General features: G+C 43.4%; 1 protein-coding gene across 1 annotated transcript in view; it reads left to right on the top strand.

Moving 5' to 3' along the window:
• The window catches only part of LOC137560957 (mucin-3A-like), a 46,151-nt gene extending 25,522 nt beyond the window's left edge, over positions 1-20,629 (top strand). The window contains exons 3-6 of the mRNA XM_068272144.1: positions 4,179-4,343; positions 9,990-10,078; positions 14,878-14,939; positions 18,832-20,629. Coding sequence (XP_068128245.1) covers positions 4,179-4,343; positions 9,990-10,078; positions 14,878-14,939; positions 18,832-18,864 — 349 coding nt within the window. The 3' untranslated portion in view covers positions 18,865-20,629. The remainder of the gene's footprint in view (positions 1-4,178; positions 4,344-9,989; positions 10,079-14,877; positions 14,940-18,831) is intronic.
• Positions 20,630-22,815: the final 2,186 nt, after the last annotated feature.

Genomic DNA, 22,815 nt, shown 5'->3' with positions numbered 1-22,815 from the left:
TAACGGTTAATAGCAAAGCCTGCTTAAAGTTTAGGAACACCAAATTCCTAGGGTATATTAAGGGGATCAGTGGGAATAAGAGGAAAAATTTTTTTTTCAAAAAGACCTTATAGTTTTTGAGAAAATCGATTTTTACGTTTCAAGGGCAAAAATGTCTTTTAAATGCGGAAAATGTCAGGTTTTTTTGCACAGGTAACAATAGTGTATTATTTTCATAGATTCCCCCAAGTGGGAAGAGTTTTACTTACTTCGTTCTGAGTGTGGGAAATATAAAAAAAAACGACGTGGGGTCCCCCCTCCCAGACCTCTTTAACCCCTTGTCCCCCATGCAGGCTGGGATAGCCAGAATGCGGAGCACCGGCCGCGTGGGGCTCCGCACCCTGACTATACCAGCCCGCATGGTCCATGGATTGGGGGGTCTCGGAAGGGGAGGGGCAGCCAAGCTTTCCCCTCCCCCTCCGAGCCCTTGTCCAATCCAAGGGCAAGGGGCTCTTCTCCACCTCCGATGGGCGGTGGAGGTGGAGGCCGCGATTTCCTGGGTGGGGGGTTCATGGTGGAATCTGGAAGTCCCCTTTAAAAAGGAGTCCCCCAGATGCCCACCCCCCTCCCAGGAGAAATGAGTATAGAGGTACTTGTACCCCTTACAAGAAATGTTCTATCAGTTACAATGTAACAAAGTTATTACAATGTAACAACTTTGTAACCATGAACCCCCCACCCAGGAAATCGCGGCCTCCACCTCCACCGCCCATCGGAGGTGGAGAAGAGCCCCTTGTCCTTGGATTGGACAAGGGCTCGGAGGGGGAGGGGAAAGCTTGGCTGCCCCTCCCCTTCCCGAGACCCCCCAATCCATGGACCATGCGGGCTGGTATAGTCAGGGTGCGGAGCCCCACGCGGCCGGTGCTCCGCATTCTGGCTATCCCAGCCTGCATGGGGGACAAGGGGTTAAAGAGGTCTGGGAGGGGGGACCCCACGTCGTTTTTTTTTTATATTTCCCACACTCAGAACGAAGTAAGTAAAACTCTTCCCACTTGGGGGAATCTATGAAAATAATACACTATTGTTACCTGTGCAAAAAAACCTGACATTTTCCGCATTTAAAAGACATTTTTGCCCTTGAAACTTAAAAATCGATTTTCTCAAAAACTATAAGGTCTTTTTGAAAAAAAATTTTTTCCTCTTATTCCCACTGATCCCCTTAATATACCCTAGGAATTTGGTGTTCCTAAACTTTAAGCAGGCTTTGCTATTAACCGTTAAAGGTGGCGGGTTTTTAAATGTATACATTTTTACTTTGAAACTTTAACATCGATTTTCTCAAAAACTATAAGGTCTTTTTGAAAATTTTTTTTCCTCTTATTCCTCCTGATCTCCTTAATATATTCTCCAAATTTGAGGCTCTTAGCATTTAAGGGGGCTTTGCTATTAACCCTTAAAGTCGGCGGCTTTTTTATATTATACGGAGCATTACGGTTTAACGCGAAATTACGGTAGCGTTTAACGCGAAATTACAGCATGAACGAAACGCGAAATTTCGCGTTGAAAATTACACTTACGGTATTTTCAATTACGATTTTAATGGCAATTTCACTACGCTAATTTCGCATCGTAATCGCAAATTTCGCATGCGTAATTATAGTAATGCGAAATTACGAAAATTTCGGCTCAACTCTAGCTATCTCACAGTCAGGAAAGATCTTGCTCAAAAGAGGGCAGTCCGATGTATGGCAGTAGCAGTGTTCTCCTCCTTGAGCTAATTTGCCCACTGGCATGCTCCTCCTGTGTCCTGTGTCTTATCTCCATTGCTGCTGGGGTGCCTGTGACCAAGGCACCTGCAGAGTGGGGTGCCCAGGCACCCCCCTTTTTACATTTTCAACAATGGGGCCCCTTTTGCCTTGCACAAGAAGCACCTCCCCTGGCTGTGAGAAGCTCTGCCCACTACACAAGGGAAGCTCCTCCCACACCATGGGAAGCTCGGTCCCCACCTAGGACACTTTTGAAGAAGCTCTGGACAGGAATCCTAGTGTGAGAGCCATTCTATCAGCTGGGTGGGAGCAAGTAAGATTGTGTCTTCCTGACAGCTGCACCCACTGTCACCTCTCCCTACACCTAGCACCCACACTGACCTCTCCCTCCCCTAGCATCCATAGTGACCTCTCTCTTTCCAGCACCCACAGTGACCTCCCATTTCCCCAGCACCCACACTGACCTCTCCCTTCCCTAGCATCCATAGTGACTTCTCTCTTTCCAGCACCCACAGTGACCTCCCATTTCCCCAGCACCCACACTGACCTCTCCCTCCCCTAGCATCCATAGTGACCTCTCTCTTTCTAGCACCCACAGTGACCTCCCATTTCCCCAGCACCCACACTGACCTCTACCTCTCTCAACACCCACAGTGACCTCTTCCTCCCCTAGCTGCACTTCTCCCACCCCCTGCACCTACAGTGATCCCCTCTCAATAACAGAACCCACATGACACACAATGCTTACCCAGTATAGGCATGGCACCATGTATTTGCACCCATCTGACACCCAGTACCTGCACCGAGCACCCACATCTGCAGTAGTTTCAGCTGCACAAAGCCTCCACTTGAGTACCCAACATGAAATCCAATACACAAACCTAGAACTTACAATGCACTGAGTACCTGCAAGCAACACCCTCATGATACTTAATACCCACCAATAGCCAGAACCCATGTGACACCCTGTGCCCACACCCAGAACAAACATGGCACTCAGCACCTGCATTCAGCACCCACAAGACAACCAATACCACCCTAGCCAGCAGCCATGGCCTACATGGGACCCTGTGCTCACTCCCTTTACCCACTAGGCTCCCAATACAAACTGGACCTTTGCATTTTACCACCCACTGAATCTGGGCACCCCCTGCACCTTGGCACTTACTGCAATTTTGCACCTACTAATGCTTAGCAACCACTGCATATTGGCGACCACTAAAAAGAAGCATGGGTGCTGATCAGGAGGGACAGAGGTCCCAGAAATGATATTCGAGTCCGTTCCTTCATCAGGCTCCACTGTGCTGTTCATCAGCACCTATCACTGCTGATTTGAGGGTGGTGGACCCAAAAGACTTGTTTGAAAGGAGACACATACTGCTATAAAGGAGGGTGGGGGGCAAAGACAGCCTACAACTGCTTTCTGGAGACGGGTATTACATACATAATTCATCATCATTTTTTGACTGATTGATCGATTGATTGGGGCCCCCTTGTTTCAAATTTGTGCACCACCCCTTTGAGGATCCTCTGCATGGCCCGGCTGTGTCCCATGACCCCATGGCATGTATTTAGTCATGTAACATACTTGCTATCGGGTCACGGGGTACAGGTGCCTTGGCGACAATGGAGAAAAAAGACACAGGCCACAGTAGGAGTGCTCAGCGGGCAGGTGAGCATAAACTCGGCTACAAACACTCTGAACTACCTGGCGGGGGGTGGGAGAGGGTGGGTGGTCTGAGCAGATAAAATGGGGGAACCTGGGTCCCTGGCAGGCAGTGGCGGCTCCATGGCTCCACAGGTTTCCAACAGGTTTCCAACAGATTTCGTGCTGAGAAAAAAAGCCCTGCTTCGCCGGTGAGTTCAGTGCAAGGTGAGCCACATTATGGCAAATGATGGCGCTAATTACTATTACTAAGTAATACTATAGCGTTAGTGCTATAGAGGCGCCCAGCTCAGGCGCCGAGTGCCGAAACAACCTGCTTCACCTCTCTGATCGGATCTTGATCAGAAAAGGCAGAGCAGGGACAAGGTCCTCCAGCACCCAAGGCTGAGACACCAAAGTGCGCCCCTCCATCCCTCCCACCCCAGCCGTCACACACTGATTGCTATTAGACTAAGAGGGCCACAAGGCCCACAACCTCCCCAACACCTTAATATCTAGTTATCTGGCTTGCAGTCACTGCTATGTATCCCCTTTTCTTATTTCTTTCTGCTTCATACACAATTAGGAATGACAATTGAATGAATTGTGCGCCCCCTCCTACACTGCGCCCTGAGGCTGGAGCCTCTCCAGCCTATGCCTCAGCCCGGCCCTGAGAAAAGGATCTATTTGATGGTCGAATCTGGAAGCCATCTATAAGTGTACAGCCATCTTTATTCAGTTCTGGGCTTAGTTATATTTTAATTGTCTTTTGCTTCTGCACTTTACAGCTGTGAGATGTCAGACCAGTACTGGTACACAGGAAGTTACTGTGAGACAACGATAAGCAAGCCTGGTGTTATCGCCGGGGTGACGGTCGGCCTGTTCCTTCTTCTCATCATCGTGGTTCTGGTCACCGCTTTGTGTGGACGGCGTCGTGCTGCAGACAGAGAAACGTGAGTGACAGCTGACAGTGGCGGTATAATGAACACCAATGCTGCCTAACATAACAAGACCTGACGGTACCCTCATCTCTGATCAGAAAAGGTTTAAAGGGACACTATTGCAAAATTTGTAAAAAAAAAAAAAATAAAACTAAAAAAGATTTATACTGAGGATAATGCTAGTAGACAGAGGCTGTACTGTGGGCTGTGGGTATCTGCCTGGCTAAGATCAGGAGACAGTTTTACTACCAGCTGAAATGCCGTTGGACAGCTAGCAGCACGCAGTTCAGTCTCCCATAACCCATCAGTAAGCTCCCTTCACATTCAGGCTGTCAGGAATGTGTAAACAGCTGTGTGATTTATTTTTTAACCAATTCTTAACCCTTTACTATCCCTTCTACTAGCTTTCTCTTCAGTATACATCTTTTTTAGTTTTATTTTTTATACATTTCGCGATAGTGGTCCTTTAACCACTTAAGCCCAACTGGATGAACATTCTCGTCCAGTTGGGCTGCGCGCATTCCCACGGGCCGCGAGCGCTCCCACGGGGGCCCCCGTGCATGCTCCTGTTAGCCCAGGGATCAATGAAAGGGATTATAGATCCCTTTCAATGATCGAAGCCCCCCGCAGACACTGCGGTTTTTCTGAGCTCAAAAACTACACCCACAGCCACTTTCTATTAAATTAATACATTTTTAACATTTAAAATGAGCTGTTTCCCTCCCACATCAAAAAATACCCAAATAACATGTTTAATAAAAAAAAATTACAATAATAATAATAATAATAATAATAAAAAACATAAATAGTTACCTAAGGGTCTTAACTTTTTAAATATGCATGTCAAATAAGTATATTATTATAATTTTTTAAAATTATGAGCTTGTAAATAGTGATGGAGGCAAATTGAAAAAATGCACCTTTATTTCCAAATAAAATATCGGTGCCATACATTGTGATAGAGACATAATTTAAATGGTGTAATAGGTGGGACAAATGGGCAAATAAAATACATGGGTTTTAATCATGGTAGCATGTATTAATTTCAAACTATAATGGCCAAAAGTTGAGAAATAATGATTTTTTCCATTTCTTTCTTAATATTCCTGTTAAAATGGATTTAGAATAAATTAATTCTCAGCACAATGTATCACCCAAAAAAGCCTAATTAGTGGCGGAAAAAACAAGCTATAGATCAATTCATTGTGATGAGTAGTGATAAAGTTATTAGCAAATGAATGGGAGGTGAAAGTTGCTCAGATGCAAAAAAAAAAAAAAAACAACCCTTCGGGCTTAAGTGGTTAAGATGAAATGGGGCCCCTAGGCAAGATAGCCGTTTTTACCCACTGCTGAAGGTCATCTGCCTTTTTTTTTTAAATAAGATTTGGTGGGGGCTGGCATCCACCAGGTCCCTAGATTCTCTCCTGGCCCTAGGAAACTCCCTAGGCTTGTCTCGTGGATTATCCGCCTCTGATACAGGATACGGACCTCAAGGTGCCCTTTAACGGTACAATTTTGTAAGTTGTGTTTTCAATTACATTATTTAGATCATATTGTATGAAAACAGAAAAAAACTGGAGGGCATAATCGATCCTAAACGATTGTATTATTGACTGTTTCATTACAGAACTGATCGATCGGCTTGGCAGATTTTTCTGTAGACACGATTGTAACTAGTTTTGATAGCAGGAATAGTTAGGATTCTTGGATCAATTGAATATGATCTTTTCTTTCAATTCTATTTAAATATTGATATAGCGCTGACATATTACACAGCACTGTACAGAATATATATTGTCAGCAGGGCCAGTTCAAGTAACAATTGGGCCCTAGGGCAAAATTAGCCTGGGGGCCCCCCAACAGGTATCCCCACCCAAAAAGCGTCATTAGAGGCCCTTTGTTGCAGCCAAATCTACCTCCTGGGCCCCTGAGCTGGCTGCTGACCCACTCCCAATCACCTCCCAACTTAACAGACTCTGCAGAGTCCCTGGGGAGCAACAGTTAAGATGGGGGAGGGACACCTTGGGGGCCCCTACAGGCTCTGGGGCAATTGCCCATTCTTTCCTATGGTAGCTCCGGCCCTGATTGTCAGTAACTGTCCCTCAGAGGGGTTCACAATCTAAAACATAAGAACAAAAAATGGGCAAGCACCATCAACTGATACCATAAAATACTATATAATGTATAATCGGGAGTGTGCGGAAAGGAACCAAACAACATGTATGCATCAAGAAAGAAAAAGAAGTTCCCCTAAAATACCGCACCCCTCAACCAATGTATCAAAAAATACAAATCATCTTCATTGAGCACAAAAACCAATAAAAACACTTAAAACCATAAACAGAGGGGCACTCTGTAATAATATTCAAAATATTGCACAATAAACAGACGAAGCTGCGCATCATAGGCAGCGAATCGCGACGGCGAGTGCGGGGCACACTGAACCTTTGCCTTGTCTCTGTTTTCCCTGGTAAGCTTTATAGTCTTCACTGGTTTCACACTTCTCTTCTTTGTACACTTCTCTCCGGTAAGTTCCAGGTTCTCTTACTGGCTTCAGAACATCTTTCCCTTGGCACATAATTTCTTTATAATATCTGATGGTTTGTATATTTTTGTCTTGTGGATGGTCTTTATTTATTCATTCATCCATCCTCTGAGGCTGCACTTTTGCACTATTTGTTATGATACACTGTCATACTAAGTCTAAAGCTGGCCATACACAGGCCCGATTTGCCGCCGTTTCGACAGCAGATCGAATCTGCTGCCAATCGTTCGCGCTACATGCCGAATTTCGATCCATTTCGTCCGATCCTGTCGATTGCTCCGTGCGGAAAATTACCGTCGATCGCCCGCGTGTAGGGAGCGCGTCGCTAGCGGCGTTCGAGTGCCCGACGACCGACGCAATAGAGCGGCAATACATTACCTGCTCCGCCGGCGCGACTACCCCCGGTCACCGCTGCTCCGCGTCCGCGCTGGTCTCCGGCATGCTTCAGTTCCTCCTGCCTGGCAGGAAGTTTAAACAGTAGAAGGCGCTCTACTGTTTAAACTTCCTGCCGGGCAGGAAGAAGTAAAGCATGCCGGACCTGGAGACCAGAGCGGAGACGGAGCAGCGGTGACCGGGGGCAGTCACGCCGGCGGAGCAGGCAATGTATGCGGCGGGGGAGGGGAGCACCACCACCACAGCAGATTGTGAACGGTTTCAGGCTGAAATCGGTTCACAATCTGTTTGCAGTAAAGGCAGCCATACGATCCCTCTCTGATCAGATTCGATCAGAGAGGGATGTTTCTGTTGGTCGAATCTGATGGCAAATCGACCAGTGTATGGCTACCCTTACCTGGGATTACTCTTGTCTCACTCATTTTCTTATGATCTTATCCTTTATGTATATATATATATATATATATATATATATATATATATATATATATATATATATATATATATATATATATATATATATGTTACCTTGATCATATGTTTATCTTACAGGGCAATGTGTTTACAATGTGTTTATTGTGCAATATTTTGAATATTATTACAGAGTGCCCCTCTGTTTATGGTTTTAAGTGTTTTTATTGGTTTTTGTGCTCAATAAAGATGATTTGTATTTTTTGATACATTGGTTGAGTGGTGCGTTTTTTTAGGGGTTCACAATCTAGTCATTATCATAGCCATATATCGTGTAGTGCACATATCATAGCTTAGAGCCAATTTAGGGGGAAGCCAATTAACTTACTTGTATGTTTTTGGGATGTGGGAAGAAACCAGAGTGCCCAGAGGAAACCCACACAGAATCAGGGAGAACATACAAACTCTGTGCAGATAGTGCCCTGGCTGGGATTTGAACTGGGGACCCAGCGCTACAAGGCAAGAGCACTCACCACTACCCCACCATCCTGCCCTAGGGGTTTCTAGCAGGGTCTTCTGTTCATTTTGACACAGAAAAAAATTGGTTGTAATTGGGCAGTATAGTTATATAGAGTGTATTCACAAATGGACGTAACATTTTACATTGCGCTGATCGCGCACGTAAAATTTAACAAGCTTTAAACAAACTGCATACCACAACTCCCACAGGTGAATGGAGCAACGTACGCATCCGGTGCATGCCGCGCTAACTCTATTTATCTTAATTGGGCTATGTAGTTTTTACGGAACACTCGTTACATTTTACATGTGCAATAAGCATAATGTAAGATCTTAATGTCCTTTTGTGGTGAATATCCGCCCACAGATACATATAGTTACATGAATCATCAAGTATCATCAAAAAGCAGGCTCATGAAAATGAATTGCATATTGGGCAGAATGTGAGACGTGTCATGTAAGAGCTGAAAAGGAAATACTACTTTTACCGATTCTGCCGTGAGCTAAATGCATGTTTTAAACAACAGTAAACCTACTTTTTTTTAGCTTTTAAAGGGACTCCGAGCACCTCTAACAGGCATGCCTTTAAAGAGAATCTGTATTGTTAAAATCACAAAAAAGTAAACATACCAGTGCGTTAGGGGACATCTCCTATAACCCTCTGTCACAATTTCGCCGCTCCCCGCCGCATTAAAAGTGGTTAAAAACAGTTTTAAAAAGTTTGTTTATAAACAAACAAAATGGCCACCAAAACAGGAAGTAGGTTGATGTACAGTATGTCCACACATAGAAAATACATCCATACACAAGCAGGCTGTATACAGCCTTCCTTTTGAATCTCAAGAGATCATTTGTGTGTTTCTTTCCCCCTGCAGCTATCTTCCACTGAAGTGTCAGGCTGTTTCTTCCTGCAGAGTGCAGACAGCTCTGCCTGTATGTAATTCCTCAGTATGTGAAAGCCCAGCCAGCTCAGAGGACGATTTATCCAGCTTGTAAAAGATAAGAGAGAAGAGAGAAGCTGCTCTAATACTAAATAATACACAGGCAGTGTGCATAGAGGGGCCTGGAAGGGGGAGTTCATAGCAGAACCACAACACTGAAGAACTTGGCAGCCTTCCAGACACAGGCCTGACAAGTCTGACAAGAGAGAGATACATTGATTTATTACAGAGACTGTGATAGTAGAAAGTGCTGCAGTAAGCCAGAACACATTAGAATAGCTTTTGGAACGGGTAGGATGATAAAAAACAGGATGACATTTTTGTTACGGAGTCTCTTTAAGACTCCAACCAGTACTGCAAAGTACTTAAAGATGCATACCTTTCTGTAGCTTGTGCTCTCCTCTTTCATTTCATGTTTGAATCGCTGTTCTGCACCAAATAGTTTTCGTTCGATTTTTAATTTAAAAATCGCGGCTGCCATCTTGGCTCTGTTATAACTTCCGGGTCACCCCTGTTAGAGAAGTGCATCACTGAATGAAGCAGGAAGAGGAAGTGACACGCATGGCCATCGCAAGAGGCTCTTCCAGAGGGGTCATAGCACGACTTTGTTGGAAGTCGTCTGGCTTAAAGGCTTACCCATGAGAGGTGCTCAGAGTCCCTTTAAAAATAAAACAATTCTGTGGGATTCTAAAAAAAAGGGTTCATTTTCAGGAGTAGGAGGATAGATACAGTTTTTTGTCTCATCAGTTATTTCCACCTTGGGTTTCCTTTAATGGGGTTGGGCTTCAATGACCTGATAATATGGAAGGTTTACACAATAATTTTCTTCCGTGTCTCCTCAATATGCAGATTAGTAGACCCTCATGAGAATAAGAACTGGTGTGAGTGTTGCTGTTGGGAGAGGAACCTACAGATACAGGGAAGAATGTTCAGCCCAGGTGAGTCATGGTCTATTATTTCTTATGAACGCACTGCTCAGTAGAGATGCGCCGGCGAACATCTCTGAATGCATGGGGCTTTTACTACTTCCGGGTGGCTCTGACCCGGAGTAGTACGCCTGCGCTGCCCGGCGAAGCGCGTCCTAGATCGCGCTCCTGTTGCCGGGCACTCTCTGCGCATGTGCGTGACGTCATGAACGACATGCGCAGAGAGTGCCCGGCAACAGGAGCGCGATCTAGGACGCACTTCGCCGGGCAGCGCAGGCGTACTACTCCGGGTCAGAGTGACCTGGAAGTAGTAAAAGCCCCAGAGATGTTCGCCGAGCGAACAGTTCGCAACATCTCTACTGCTCAGCACTGATCTATTTCATGGGTCTTGCTAAAGAGAAATCATTTTCAAAATAGACACTGTTGCCCAAGGCCTACAAGGCATTTGAGTTGGTTTGTAAAGGTTGGAGAACTCTGGGGAACCTAAGTGATCCAGGAAACCAGGTTTAGAGTTTTCAAAATATGTCTTGCAAAGTTGCAAGAAGCAATCATCACCTGGGTTACTCGTATAGCAGGAAAAAGTAAGGGCTACAGAATGGTTACTTCTGAATACAGTTTGTGGAATTGCAGCCATAAGTAGCACCTGATGGAAAAAAAATTCTTATAATTCCTGAAATGCCCACATTTATTAAAAATAAATACTGCAATTTGTGGTTAAAATTGGAACAATACACAGATGAATGTGGAACCTGTTACATTGTAATACTGTAAGCAGACTCAGAACTTCCTCACTGCTCTAAAAGATAAGCAACAGCAAAATAACCTTTAAAGAAAAAAAATTTCTTTGTTACAGCTTACAGAACTCCTGCAACTTCCTGCTTTCATGGAAGCAGACAAAAGGTTAACACCCCGTGTTTACACATTAGCTGTGTCTGCTGATGACTGACTTTTTTTTGTCCTGACATAGCTAAGAGATCAAATTATACTTGTGATTTCTTACAGATGAGGAGGAATTAAACTTGTCCTTCTCTCTAAGGGCCCGTTTCCACTATCGCGAATCTGCATGCGTTTCCTGCACGCCAATTCGCATAACCAATACAAGCGGATGGGCCTGTTTCCACTTGTCAGTTTTCCTGAGCATTTTTCTGTGCAGGATTTTTCTGCACGGCAGAGCCCTCAGAATTCGTCTGCGTGTGGAATGCATGCGAATCGCCGCTAATGTATTTAATAGGGAAATCGCCTGCGGCTTTGGTATGCGAATTTTCATGCGAATTCGTATGCGAATTCGCATGGAAATCAGTGGCAATGCACACCGGCACTGCCATGGTTAAATTCGCATACAGCGTCATTCATGCGAATTTTCATGCGAATTCGCATGAAAATTAGCATACACCCGCATGCGAAATTCGCATACGCATGCAAATTTTTACCGCGGCGATTTGCACCGCACAAGTGGAAACGGGCCCTAAAAACACACAGGGTGCATTTCTCTGTTTTCCTGTGCAAGAGTTCAGGTCCAATTTAAAATTGTGCTTGCAGTCCCTGACTTGGGGCCCCTGAAGGAGCTGTGCACAATGTACTTGACTGCAAGGCTCTTTGAAGCAATCAGGAGAAACATTTATGTACTGGATTTTACTGGAGAACCAGTGTGGCTGGAAAACACTGGATTTTGTTTGCTGTCCCTTATAAAAGAAATATGAATGTTTTGTGAGTGCTGACGTGTAGTGGTGTCATGCGCAAGCTGGAGTTACTAGCACCCGCCTTTAAGAGACTCAGAGCTGATAAAAATAAAACGTTTTAACCATACCTGGGGCTTCCTCGCCCCCACGCCACCGTCCTCCTCTGCCCACAGCTTCGGTATCGGGTCCCGTTACTTCTGTCAGTTGGACCCAGTCTGACGTAAGTGAAGTTCGCTTGTTTTGGCTGCTGGAGAGATACACAGAGGGCGCACTTCTCCTGCTTCGATTGGCTCTAACTGACGTGACGGTACCTGGTTCCCGAAGCTACGGACAGCGGCGGCGTGGGAGCGATCTGAGCGGATGCGGCAGGAGGAAACCCCAGGTATGTACAAAACTTTTCTTTTAATCAGATCTGGTACACTTTAAATAACTGAACTCATACCAAGGCTCCCTGCACACTGCAAATCCGTTTTCCGATTCCGTTTCCGATTCCGATTCCGATTCCGTTTCCGATTTTCCTTGAATACATTCAACAGAAAAACGGATCAAAAAACGCAGCATGCAGTTAAGATTAAAAATCTGAATCGGAATCGGATGTAAAAACAGATTAAGGCTCCCTGCACACTGCAAATCCGTTTTCCGATTCCGATTCCGTTTCCGATTCCGATTCCGTTTCCGATTTTCCTTGAATACATTCAACAGAAAAACGGATCAAAAAACGCAGCATGCAGTTAAGATTAAAAATCTGAATCGGAATTGGATGTAAAAACAGATTAAAAAGCGGAATCGGAATCTGAAATGCATGCAGTGTGCAAGAGGCCTAAAAAGCGGAATCGGAATCTGAAATGCATGCAGTGTGCAAGAGGCCCAAAGGTGTGCCTAAAATCTTTTCTGACTAATGACCTGGTAAAGTTTTACAAATCTTGCCAGCTATTAAAGGAATTATATATAAAAAAAATCAGTCTAGCTATGACCACTGATGTTCCCCAACTTTCCTCAGGCTCAGTAAATTAAAGAGCAACTCTAGAGACAGTGTCAGATTGGGAGCTGGAAAAGCTAAAGAAATCCACTTGCTGGCCAAGCAGCAGTAGTCAGGTGTTGCTGCTCACAGTGAAGACTTGCTGCAGGTTTCTATTGAGAGTGATAACACAGGGTTACTGCTGCTTGGCCAGCAGGTGGATTTCCTCAGTTTTTCCACCTCCCAGTCTGACACTGTCTAGACTCTAGAGACATGTAGTAGAATGCAGTAAATTATTCAGAATACACACTTTTACGTTATTGTTTCGGCAGCAGAAAGTGTACGTTAAAAAAGGGCGCCGGGAAAAAAGGGCGCAGGGTTTTAAACGATAAGCATGAATAACGTTTAAAAAAAAGTGTGCTATATTTCGTTTAAAAATAATGTTTTATAAAGTTATAAATCATTAAATAATGTGTATGAAATCGGGAATTGTAAAAACGTTAATCTTCCCTGTTTAAAAAGTGAAATGTATAATAAAGTTTTATAAAAGATTAATAAGAATGTTACTAAAACTATACCTAACCCTACTTTCACACAGAACCCTCCCTGTACCCACCCCTAACCCCTAGACCCCCCTGGTGGTGCCTAAACCTAAGACCCCCTGGTGGTGCCTAAACCTAAGACCCCCTGGTGGTGCCTGAACCTAAGACCCCCCTGGTGGTGCCTAAACCTAAGACCCCCCTGGTGGTGCCTAAACCTAAGACCCCCCCTGGTGGTGCCTAACCCTAAGACCCCCCTGTTGGTGCCTAACCCTAAGACCCCCATGGTGGTGCCTAACCCTAAGACCCCCCTGGTGGTGCCTAACCCTAAGACCCCCATGGTGGTGCCTAACCCTAAGACCCCCCTGGTGGTGCCTAAACCTAAGACCCCCCCTGGTGGTGCCTAAACCTAAGACCCCCTGGTGGTGCCTAAACCTAAGACCTCCCTGTGATAAGCATTAATAACGTTTAAAAAAAAATTGTGCTGTTTTTCATTCAAAAATAATGTTTTAAAAAATATTGTACTGTTTTTCTTTTAAAAATAAGGTTTAAAAAATTATAAATCATTAAATAATGTGTAATCATGAGAAGCAGTTATAAAACATTAAAAGTCTCCGGGTGCCGCTTGTAAAACGTTATTTTTCTCCGGCGCCCTTTTTTCCTGTTGGGCGCCCATTAAACGATGTTTATTATGGGAGTGAATGGCTGCGCCCTTTTTGTCCACCTGCCTCATGCGCCCAAATTTCCTGCTTCCCAGCAGAAACCCTTCCTATAGCTATATATTGCTGTATATAGTTGTGTAGCCCCGCCCTGGCTCCCAGTGATGTTTAGCTATGCGGAATTCTTCTCCCAGACTGACCAGAGCATTCTGGGAGTCCTGGTGCTATTACAATGGCACTGACACTCTCAATAAACAAACATTGCTGAAGATGTTGCCACCTATGAGAAATTTTTATAATGTAAATCAGGGTGAGGAAGGAAACATTTTACAATGGGCAAACAGTAATGAAAAAATGTATAAAGTAATATTGTAAAAACTAAGCAATTTTATTCATTACGCTATTTTTACGACAGTACCTCTTTTACAAAATACTGGGGAAAATGATCTTACATTTTTAACTGGAATGCAAAAACTGGCATATGTCTTCTTTGTTTTAGGTAAATAATAATGTCTCCATCTCCACCAGCAGGATTTTAGTTCCACTTAAAGTCCCTGGTAAATCGTTTTGAATTAGGATGGCTGATGGCTAACATGGTACAATCATGGCCGGATTTGAGGCAAGGCCACAAAGGCCATGGCCTAGGACATCACGAAGCAAAGGGAGGGCAGGGAGCTGGCACACTCAGTTAAACTGCCAAACATACAAAACTGCAGCAAGTCATAGACTCGGTCCATGGCCACGCTGCTTCCACATGGGCAACACAGGATGGAGGGGTGCACACAAGATGATGGAGCACTGACAAAGGGGAGGGGACTGTGACAGTAGGCCTTGGGCAGTAAAATGTACAAATCCGGCCCTGGTTGCAATACTCTACTAGGCCATTAATGGAGTGAATAATCCCCAGGTCACATGACACTGCTTTGTACCTTTCTTACTGCTTACGTCTCATAACCCTATAATGTTGTTTTCTTAGGATCCAGTGGCACCTTCAAAATCACGCAGGAGAAAATGGATTCTCGGGTCCCACCATACAAGGTAAGGAGAAGGCATTGAAGAGAAGTATGTACATCAATAAACACATATTATAACCTGAAGGAGGACTAACATTAAAATATAACTTTTATTGCTACAATATATCAGCTGCTGATCTAGATCAATTGAAAACCTATCAAGGGGGAAAAGGAAGGTATCTAGTTCTACAGGCCTATATATCTGTCTGGGCACATGAGATCAACTTACAACTACTTGCTGACAGTACTAGTATACTAACATATAAATAAATAAATAAACCCGCCACTAACTCTACATGTTTTGCCCCCTCAATGGGGGCTTTGTCAGGGGAATAAATGCTCAATAAGGTGCCAGTGCACAGTACAAGTACCCGTATATTCCCACGTATCAGACGACCCCCCAACTTTTCCACTTAAAATATAGAGTTTGGGATATACTCGCCATATAAGACTACCACCCCCTTTCAACGCACACCAAATAAAAAAAAAATCATATACTGGTGCTATGTATTAATAGATACTGGTGCTGTACTGTATGTGATACCCAGTATATAACAGTATATAGGCGATTGACTGGTCAGCTCTACTTGTCTACCTGTTTATCAGAGAGGTATGGAAGAATAGATCATGCTGTGCCATAACACACGCTTCTTTCACCCTATTTACCTCCTTCTCTGCTCAGATCTCGTACATGTGTGCCTGCGCCCAGGCCCGGATTTACCTTACAGGAGGCAGGAGCCTATAGGCACAGTTGTCCTGGCAACTTAGACTTTACCCACCATGAACCTACAAACCCCCACCAAACAGCACCGCAAGTGTGCTGGCTTTCCCAGCTGCCACTTCTCCCTTACTTCCCCTGCCCGTCATAGGTAGCTACAGGTGCCCCTTAGTATTAGGTTGCCAGAAGTACCCTCAATATTAACCTCCTTGGCGGTAATCCCGAGCTAGGGTCGGGGCGGAAAACAACAGCTCAGAGCGGTAATCCTGACCTCTGCTCGGGGTAGCCGCCGGAGGCTGTGTGCAGAGCAATGTGCGCAGCGGGCGTTTCTACACACCTCTCAGGGGATCCCGGCGTTGCACGCCATTCTTCTTTCGCTCCTCCGAGGCTCTGCTACTTCCTGGTGAGATTGCCGGCTGTCGTCATGACGACAGCCGGCAATCTCACTTTAAAGTCACAGCACCACCCAGAGGTTGGGGGGGAAACTGCAGCACTGGAGCCAGGGAGGTGAGTGGTTGAGGAACTGCTGCAGATCTTCATGGCAGCATAATTTTTTCTAGGTTTTAGGGTCTGAAAGCGTGCAACAAAAATTGCACTGCTTTTAGACTCTAAAATCCGGAAAGAATCAGAACGGCAAGGAGGTTAAATAGTTAGTGGTGCCCCCGACTGAAGGGAGATCTTGTGAGTGAAATGCTGAGAGCGGGATGAGTAACTTCTCATTTACACTCTCATCAGTACTCTGTGTAGGGAGGATGGAATGAAGGCACTCGGAAAGGGGAATGAGCCACCATTCCATCATCAGGTGCCTGTAGGCACATGCCTACAGTGCCTTATGGCAAATCCGGCCCTGCCTGCGCCGCTTCACTACAGTCCTCAGCAGCGAGATTTGAGAGGCGGTAACAGGAGAGGGCGTATCACCCGGCATCAATGACACCTGGCGTATAAGACGACCCCTGACTGGTCAGAAGATTTTCAAGGGTTATAAAGTAGTCTTATACGCCAGAATATACAGTACATCAAATATACATTTCAAGAAAAACAACAAGAGGCCTGTTTGGCCGACAGGCCTTTTGTTGATATAGAGGTCTGTAGATATAGATACCTACCTGTACTCCAACTCCTTGATAGGATTTCAACTAATCTAGATCAGCAGCTTATATATTTTTGTTTTGTAGCAATAAAAGTTCTATTTTAATATTAGTCCTCTTTCCGGTTATAATACGTGTTTATTGATTAAATCAGGAAGTGTGTTTAAAGTACAGTATGTACATCACACATAGCTTCAGAGAGGATACCATAAATCTGGACAACTTCCTGTACTGAAAGGTCCATTTGTCTTGTAAAACTTTTAAACATCTATAAAGACAACTCTAAAGCTAGCTAAACACCATTTATTATTTGTAGAAAGACAAAATAGAAAATCAAGATCCCACGATATTGTAGTATATTAGGGTTATGTACAGGAGTACTTTGTTTAAATGAATATTCACAAGTGTAGGTTACCTCTAAGGCAAACACTGATTAACCAGGTGGGGAGCTTAGATCTGACCCTACTCAGGTTAAGAAGTTGCTCTCTGTAGATTGGAAGAAATAGGGGGAATTACACCCCTCCACCAAGGGTAGACAAAGACTTGCAGATATTAGTATAACAGAGGCGCCAAAAATAGGATAATATACACTAAAAACAGTTTAAAAGGGAGGTAGTGGTGGACTTACTGATCAGCTTATTTTGGCACGCAGCTCTCAGAGCCGAGCGCCGAAACTGTGCACCCCATAGCAGCAATGCTATGCTGCGTGGAGTGCATAGCGGTAATTCGGGGCTCTGGCGGCTGCCAGACCCCGAATTACATCTCCCTCCGAGTTGCGACAACTCGGAGGGGGAATAGTTTTTAACGCCGCCTCGTAGTTTAGCGGCAGCTGTGAGAGCCGTCATTCGGCTCTCGCCGCGCCAAACTGAGCTGCGCCGAAACAATACGCACCCGTGGACTTACCTCCCCATAGATTACTCAGTTTTGTTGGATTCATGCAAAAAGAACTTAATGAAATACTACAAAGCACAATGTGTTTCGCTGGTGTGACATGCTTCATCAGGCAGAATAAGGAGTAACTAGTACTAAACTATTTATTATTATTTATTCATGTTTTTATTTCTATAGCTCAACATCTTCTGTAGCGGAGTATATAGTACAACAACATACAATAATGAGGAGCTTAGATACATGAGCACTTCAAACCACTGTACAGTCCAGAAACACAAGTACAAATACATACAATTGATTCGTAGTTTGAAAACATCACCTATACTGGTACATGTTCATTTGGTAAACACTAGGGGGGAGGTCTCTGCCTCTGCGAGCTTACAATCTAGACAGTAGCGGGTTTGAGACACTAGGAGAGTAGACAAAGGGGTTAGCAAATAAGGGCGGGTAGCCTCATATTTTATATAACAAACTATACGTTTGTCTGAAGAGGGGTGTCTTGAGGGTACATTTGAAGATTTGCAGGCTTAGAACTTGATGATCAGGCTGTGGGAAAGAATTCTAAATGGGAGTTGACACTCATGAGAAGTCCTGGATGCATGATGATTTGCTCATGTTAGGTCAAAGGCAATCTGGCCGGCATAGCTTCCTGGTATAAGGCAAGGACAAACCCGCCCACTTCTGGTTGCAAAGCCGCCCGCTTGGTTGAAGTAGGATTTGACTAGAGGGAGGAAGTAAGTCAGAGAAAGTGTGAAAGTCTAGGTACTATAGAACTGGCAGAACTACTGCATACAAACTATGTGCATCAATACCATACCATAACATGGAGCCTTCCTGTTCCTCAGTCTGTCTCATCATTTCTGTGCCTTCCCTAGTGGATGCTACTCATTCTTCTAGGTCTTGGATACTGCTTGTGCAACCTTCAGAACTACTCATGTCCCCGAGTAGTAATGAAGATGAGCACATCCACACTGCGCATGTGCAAGCTGGGTCACGCGCATGTGAAGTACGGAGCACATATCTTTGTAACTATTCGAATTGTTTCAAAGGCTGCACGAGGAGTATTGAAGACCTTAAAGAACAAGCAGCTTCCACCAGGGATTGTCCCTGACTGAGGAACATGAAGTCTCTATGGTATCCAAAGACTTCCATCTACTTAGGTATATATAAAAACTGATTTGAATGTCTTCTAGTATGAACTCTAATCTCTTGTACCTTAGATGCCTCTGCCGAGACCTAGGGTAAGGTCATAAACCATAAAGCAGAAGAAGACAGCACCCTCTGCAGCCTGAAATAAATACTACACATTGCTAAAGACTGCTATTACCAACGCCTCTGCTGGTAGCTCTTTCTCAACTAATCCTGAAGATATAAATGAGTTTGTACAAAATATAAAGACAATAGTCCTGGACATCTATAAAGATCTCATTGCCATATCTTGTCATGGATGGATACTACTGATCTGAGGAGTGTCTGGAGAACCAGAACACATTTGTAGGGTTCTTTATGATTTTTGTTCAATATTTGGATCTGGTTGACAGCCAACATGAGCTTATGGAACTTTTTGGTATTCCATTTTATTGGTTTACCAGCAGGAAGTAGTGCACAACAGCACTGTACAGACAAACCGCTACTTTCAAAAGACTCAAGTTGCAAGGTTTCTTACATACAATCAAGGTCCTCTCCATGTACAAAGTATACAGTTCTGTTTTTGTCATTACATATTTTTTTTACTACATATTATGTATTTATGTACATTATTGTATAAATTGTAAATAATTAAAAACATTGAGGCCTGGGAGGAACAGGAGCTGTTTCATGCACACTTTGGATTCCAAAAGTGCTAGGCTAATTAAAGCTAATGGAGGGGAACCCACCAGAGGGATTGCCATTTCCCGAAATTATAATCAAGGGTCCTGCATCATTTTTAGACGGTTTGCTCTCCGATACAAAGTATTAAAGCACTGAAAAATCTCTTTGTAATTTCTGTTCAAAAGCAATTTTGCAGCAAATTTCTTTCCCGGACCACAAATAAATTTAATAAAAACCTGCAAACCACAATCTTTTCTACTAAAAGTATGATACTTTGAAATCACCCCAAATCGCCCTGGAATGCTGCTGAAAAAAATTCTACCGCATATCCTCGAATATAAGTCGACATTGTCTATAAGTCGAGTCCAATATTTGACCTTCTCAAGCTGAAATTTTTCTATTGACTCAAGTATAAGTCTACCCCGCAAAGTTAATGGCTGCACTTGGGATCCAGGAATAATTAACAGCCGCACTTGGGGGCCAGAAGGGGTTAATGACTGCACTGTATACAGTATTGCAGCTTTTAACCCCTTCTGTCCCGTAAATGCAGCCAATACCTTATTCAGGTCATAAGTGCAGCAACTCAGGCCACGAGTGCAGTAATTATTCACTCCCCTTCCTGCAGCCCAGTCCCCGCCCCACCCCTATCCTTGTTAACTGTTGTGGCCAGGGCTTCCAGCCCTGTGTTTTCTTGGCATTTCCTTTATCAAGAAAGTGTCACTTACCACTAGATCAATTGCTGCAAATGGGAATGTCACTGATTGTACACACATTACACAGTGTTGCCTGTGACTCATGTATAAGTCAACCCCTAAGCTTTTATTTAATAAAAGTCAGAACTATATTTTTAGACTTATAGTCAAGTATATACAGTACTTAAAGTGTAATGGCAAGTGCAAGCAGTTGCATTGGGCTCCAGGCTTAAAAGCACATTGAAAATGACAAAAAACATAGATTATACTATATGTCCAAATCCAGTGTTGTAAAATCATTTAGCCACATTTCACCATGTCTAACACAGGACTTGATTTACAAACTAAATCAACTAACAAACAATCTCCCGGAACGTAACCTGTTTGTAAGTAGGGGGCAGCTTGTAATTCATCAACATGCTTTACGTAAAGAACTGAACATTCTAGTGGAATTTATTAGCATTTTTATATAATGTTGAAATGAGCAACCACTCTGCAATATTTTATTCTATACTGTGACTTTATGATATTGTATACTGTATTGTTACTATATGATATTCTATACTATACTGTGATTTTATGATATTCTATATTTTACTCTGACTTTATGTTTATTTTGTATTATTATTGTATTTATTTTCATTAAAACTATGTGAGCCATGTTCATCGTTATCTTAGTACTTAGGACTGAGCTGGCCATGGTAGCAGGTTAAACTCTGATTGCTGTTCCTCAAACCAATTTGGGGCTGATCGAGAACGGTGGCAAGGGCCCAAATCAGGCGTCTTTTACTATTTTTCTGCAATACAAAAGGAACTCTTGATGGTCTTCTGCGGCTACAGTCTGTCCTTTGAAAAGTCCCTCTTGGTGTGTGTTGGGATATGGTTTGTGATGCACCTGCATTGAATTCAGCTGTAATTTGTGTTGTTGCCCTTCCTTTGGTGTGGACTATGTGCGCTACTCACGTTTCACCTCTCTTATTCACTAGTCTTTTTTCGACCAGAATAGTCTTTATCGCTTAAAGTTCTTTTTCTCAACTGCTACTCTCTAAACACCCAAGATACTGTTGGGTGAGAAAATCCTAAAAGAGTTGTCCTTTCAGAGATGCTAGCACCAGCTCTTCTTGCACCAATGATCATCCCTCATTCAAAGTCACTTAAATATTTCGTCGTATAAGACTACTCCCCTCTTCCAACACACACCAAATAAAAAAAAACATATACTGGTGCTATGTATAAACAGATACTGGTGCTGTACTGTATGTGGTATCCAGTATATAACAGTGTATAGGCGATTGACTGGTTGCTTTGGTCAACTCTCCCTCTCCCTGGTCAGCTCTCCTTGTCTACCTGTTTATCAGAGAGGTATGGAAAAATAGATTGCGCTGTGCCCATAAAACACGCCTCTTTCACCCTTCTGGCCCACCCTTGCATCCTATTTACCTCCTTCTCTGCCTCTGAGATCTTACACATGTGCATCTGCGCTACTTCACTACAGTCCTCAGCAGCGAGATCTGAGAGGCGGTAACAGGATAGGGTGTATCACCCAACATCAATGACACCCGGCGTATAAGACAACCCATGACTTTTCAGAAGATTTTTAAGGGTTAAAAAGTAGTCTTATACGCCAGAATATACAGTACATCAAATATACATTTCAAATATGAAAAACAACCAAAGGCTTGTTTAGCCGACAGGGCCTTTTGTTGATATATAGGCCCGTAGATATAGATACCTACCTGTACTCCAACTCCTTGATTTCAACTGATCTAGATCAGCAGCTGATATATTTTTAATAGTAGCAATAAAAGTTCTATTTTAATATTAGTCCTCTTTCAGGTTATATAACATGTTTATTGATTAAATCAGGAAGTGTGTGTTAAAGTTTGTACATCATATATAGCTTCAGAGAGGATATCGTAAATCTAGACAACTTCCTATACTGAAAGGTCCATGTGTCTTGTAAAACTCTTGAACACTCTAAACATCTCTAAGGACAACTCTAAAGCTAGGCAAACACCATTTATTATATGTAGAAAGAAAAAAATAGAAAATTAAGAGTCCACGATTGTAGTATATTAGGGTTATGTACAGGAGTACATTGTATAAATGAATACTCACAAGTGTAGGTTACCACTAAGTCAAACACTGGTTAAGCAGGTCGGGAGCTTAGATCTGACCCAACTCAGATTAAGAAGTTGATCTCTGTAGATCGGAAGAAATAGGGGGAACTACACCCCTCCACCAAGGATGGTCAAAGACTTGCAGATATTAGCAGAACAGAGGCGCCAAAAACAGGATAATATACACTAAAAACAGTATAAAAAGGGAGGTAGTGGTGGACTTACCTCCCAATAGATGACTCAATTTTGTTAGATTCAAACAAAAAGAACTTTAGTAAATACTCCACAGTGCAACCCATTTCGCAGGTGTGACTCGCTTCATCAGGCAGAATAAGTACGCAATCAGGTTAGACCAAGCGCCACCTATGGGGAAGTAAGTCCCTACTTCCTCCCTTTTTAAACTGTTTATTATTACAGTATTTATTCATATTTTTATTTCTATAGCTTCAACATCTTCTGTAGCGCAGTATATAGTACAAAAATATAATAATGTGGAGCTAAGATACATGAACATTTCAACCCAGTGTACAATCAAGACATCCAGCAACACAACTACAAATACATACAATTGATTTGTAGT

The sequence above is a fragment of the Hyperolius riggenbachi genome, chromosome 3 (genome assembly GCF_040937935.1).
Source record: "Hyperolius riggenbachi isolate aHypRig1 chromosome 3, aHypRig1.pri, whole genome shotgun sequence".
NCBI lineage: Eukaryota > Metazoa > Chordata > Amphibia > Anura > Hyperoliidae > Hyperolius > Hyperolius riggenbachi.
The sequence above is the reverse complement of the archived record's forward strand: the minus strand, read 5'-3'. Positions and strand labels throughout refer to the sequence as shown.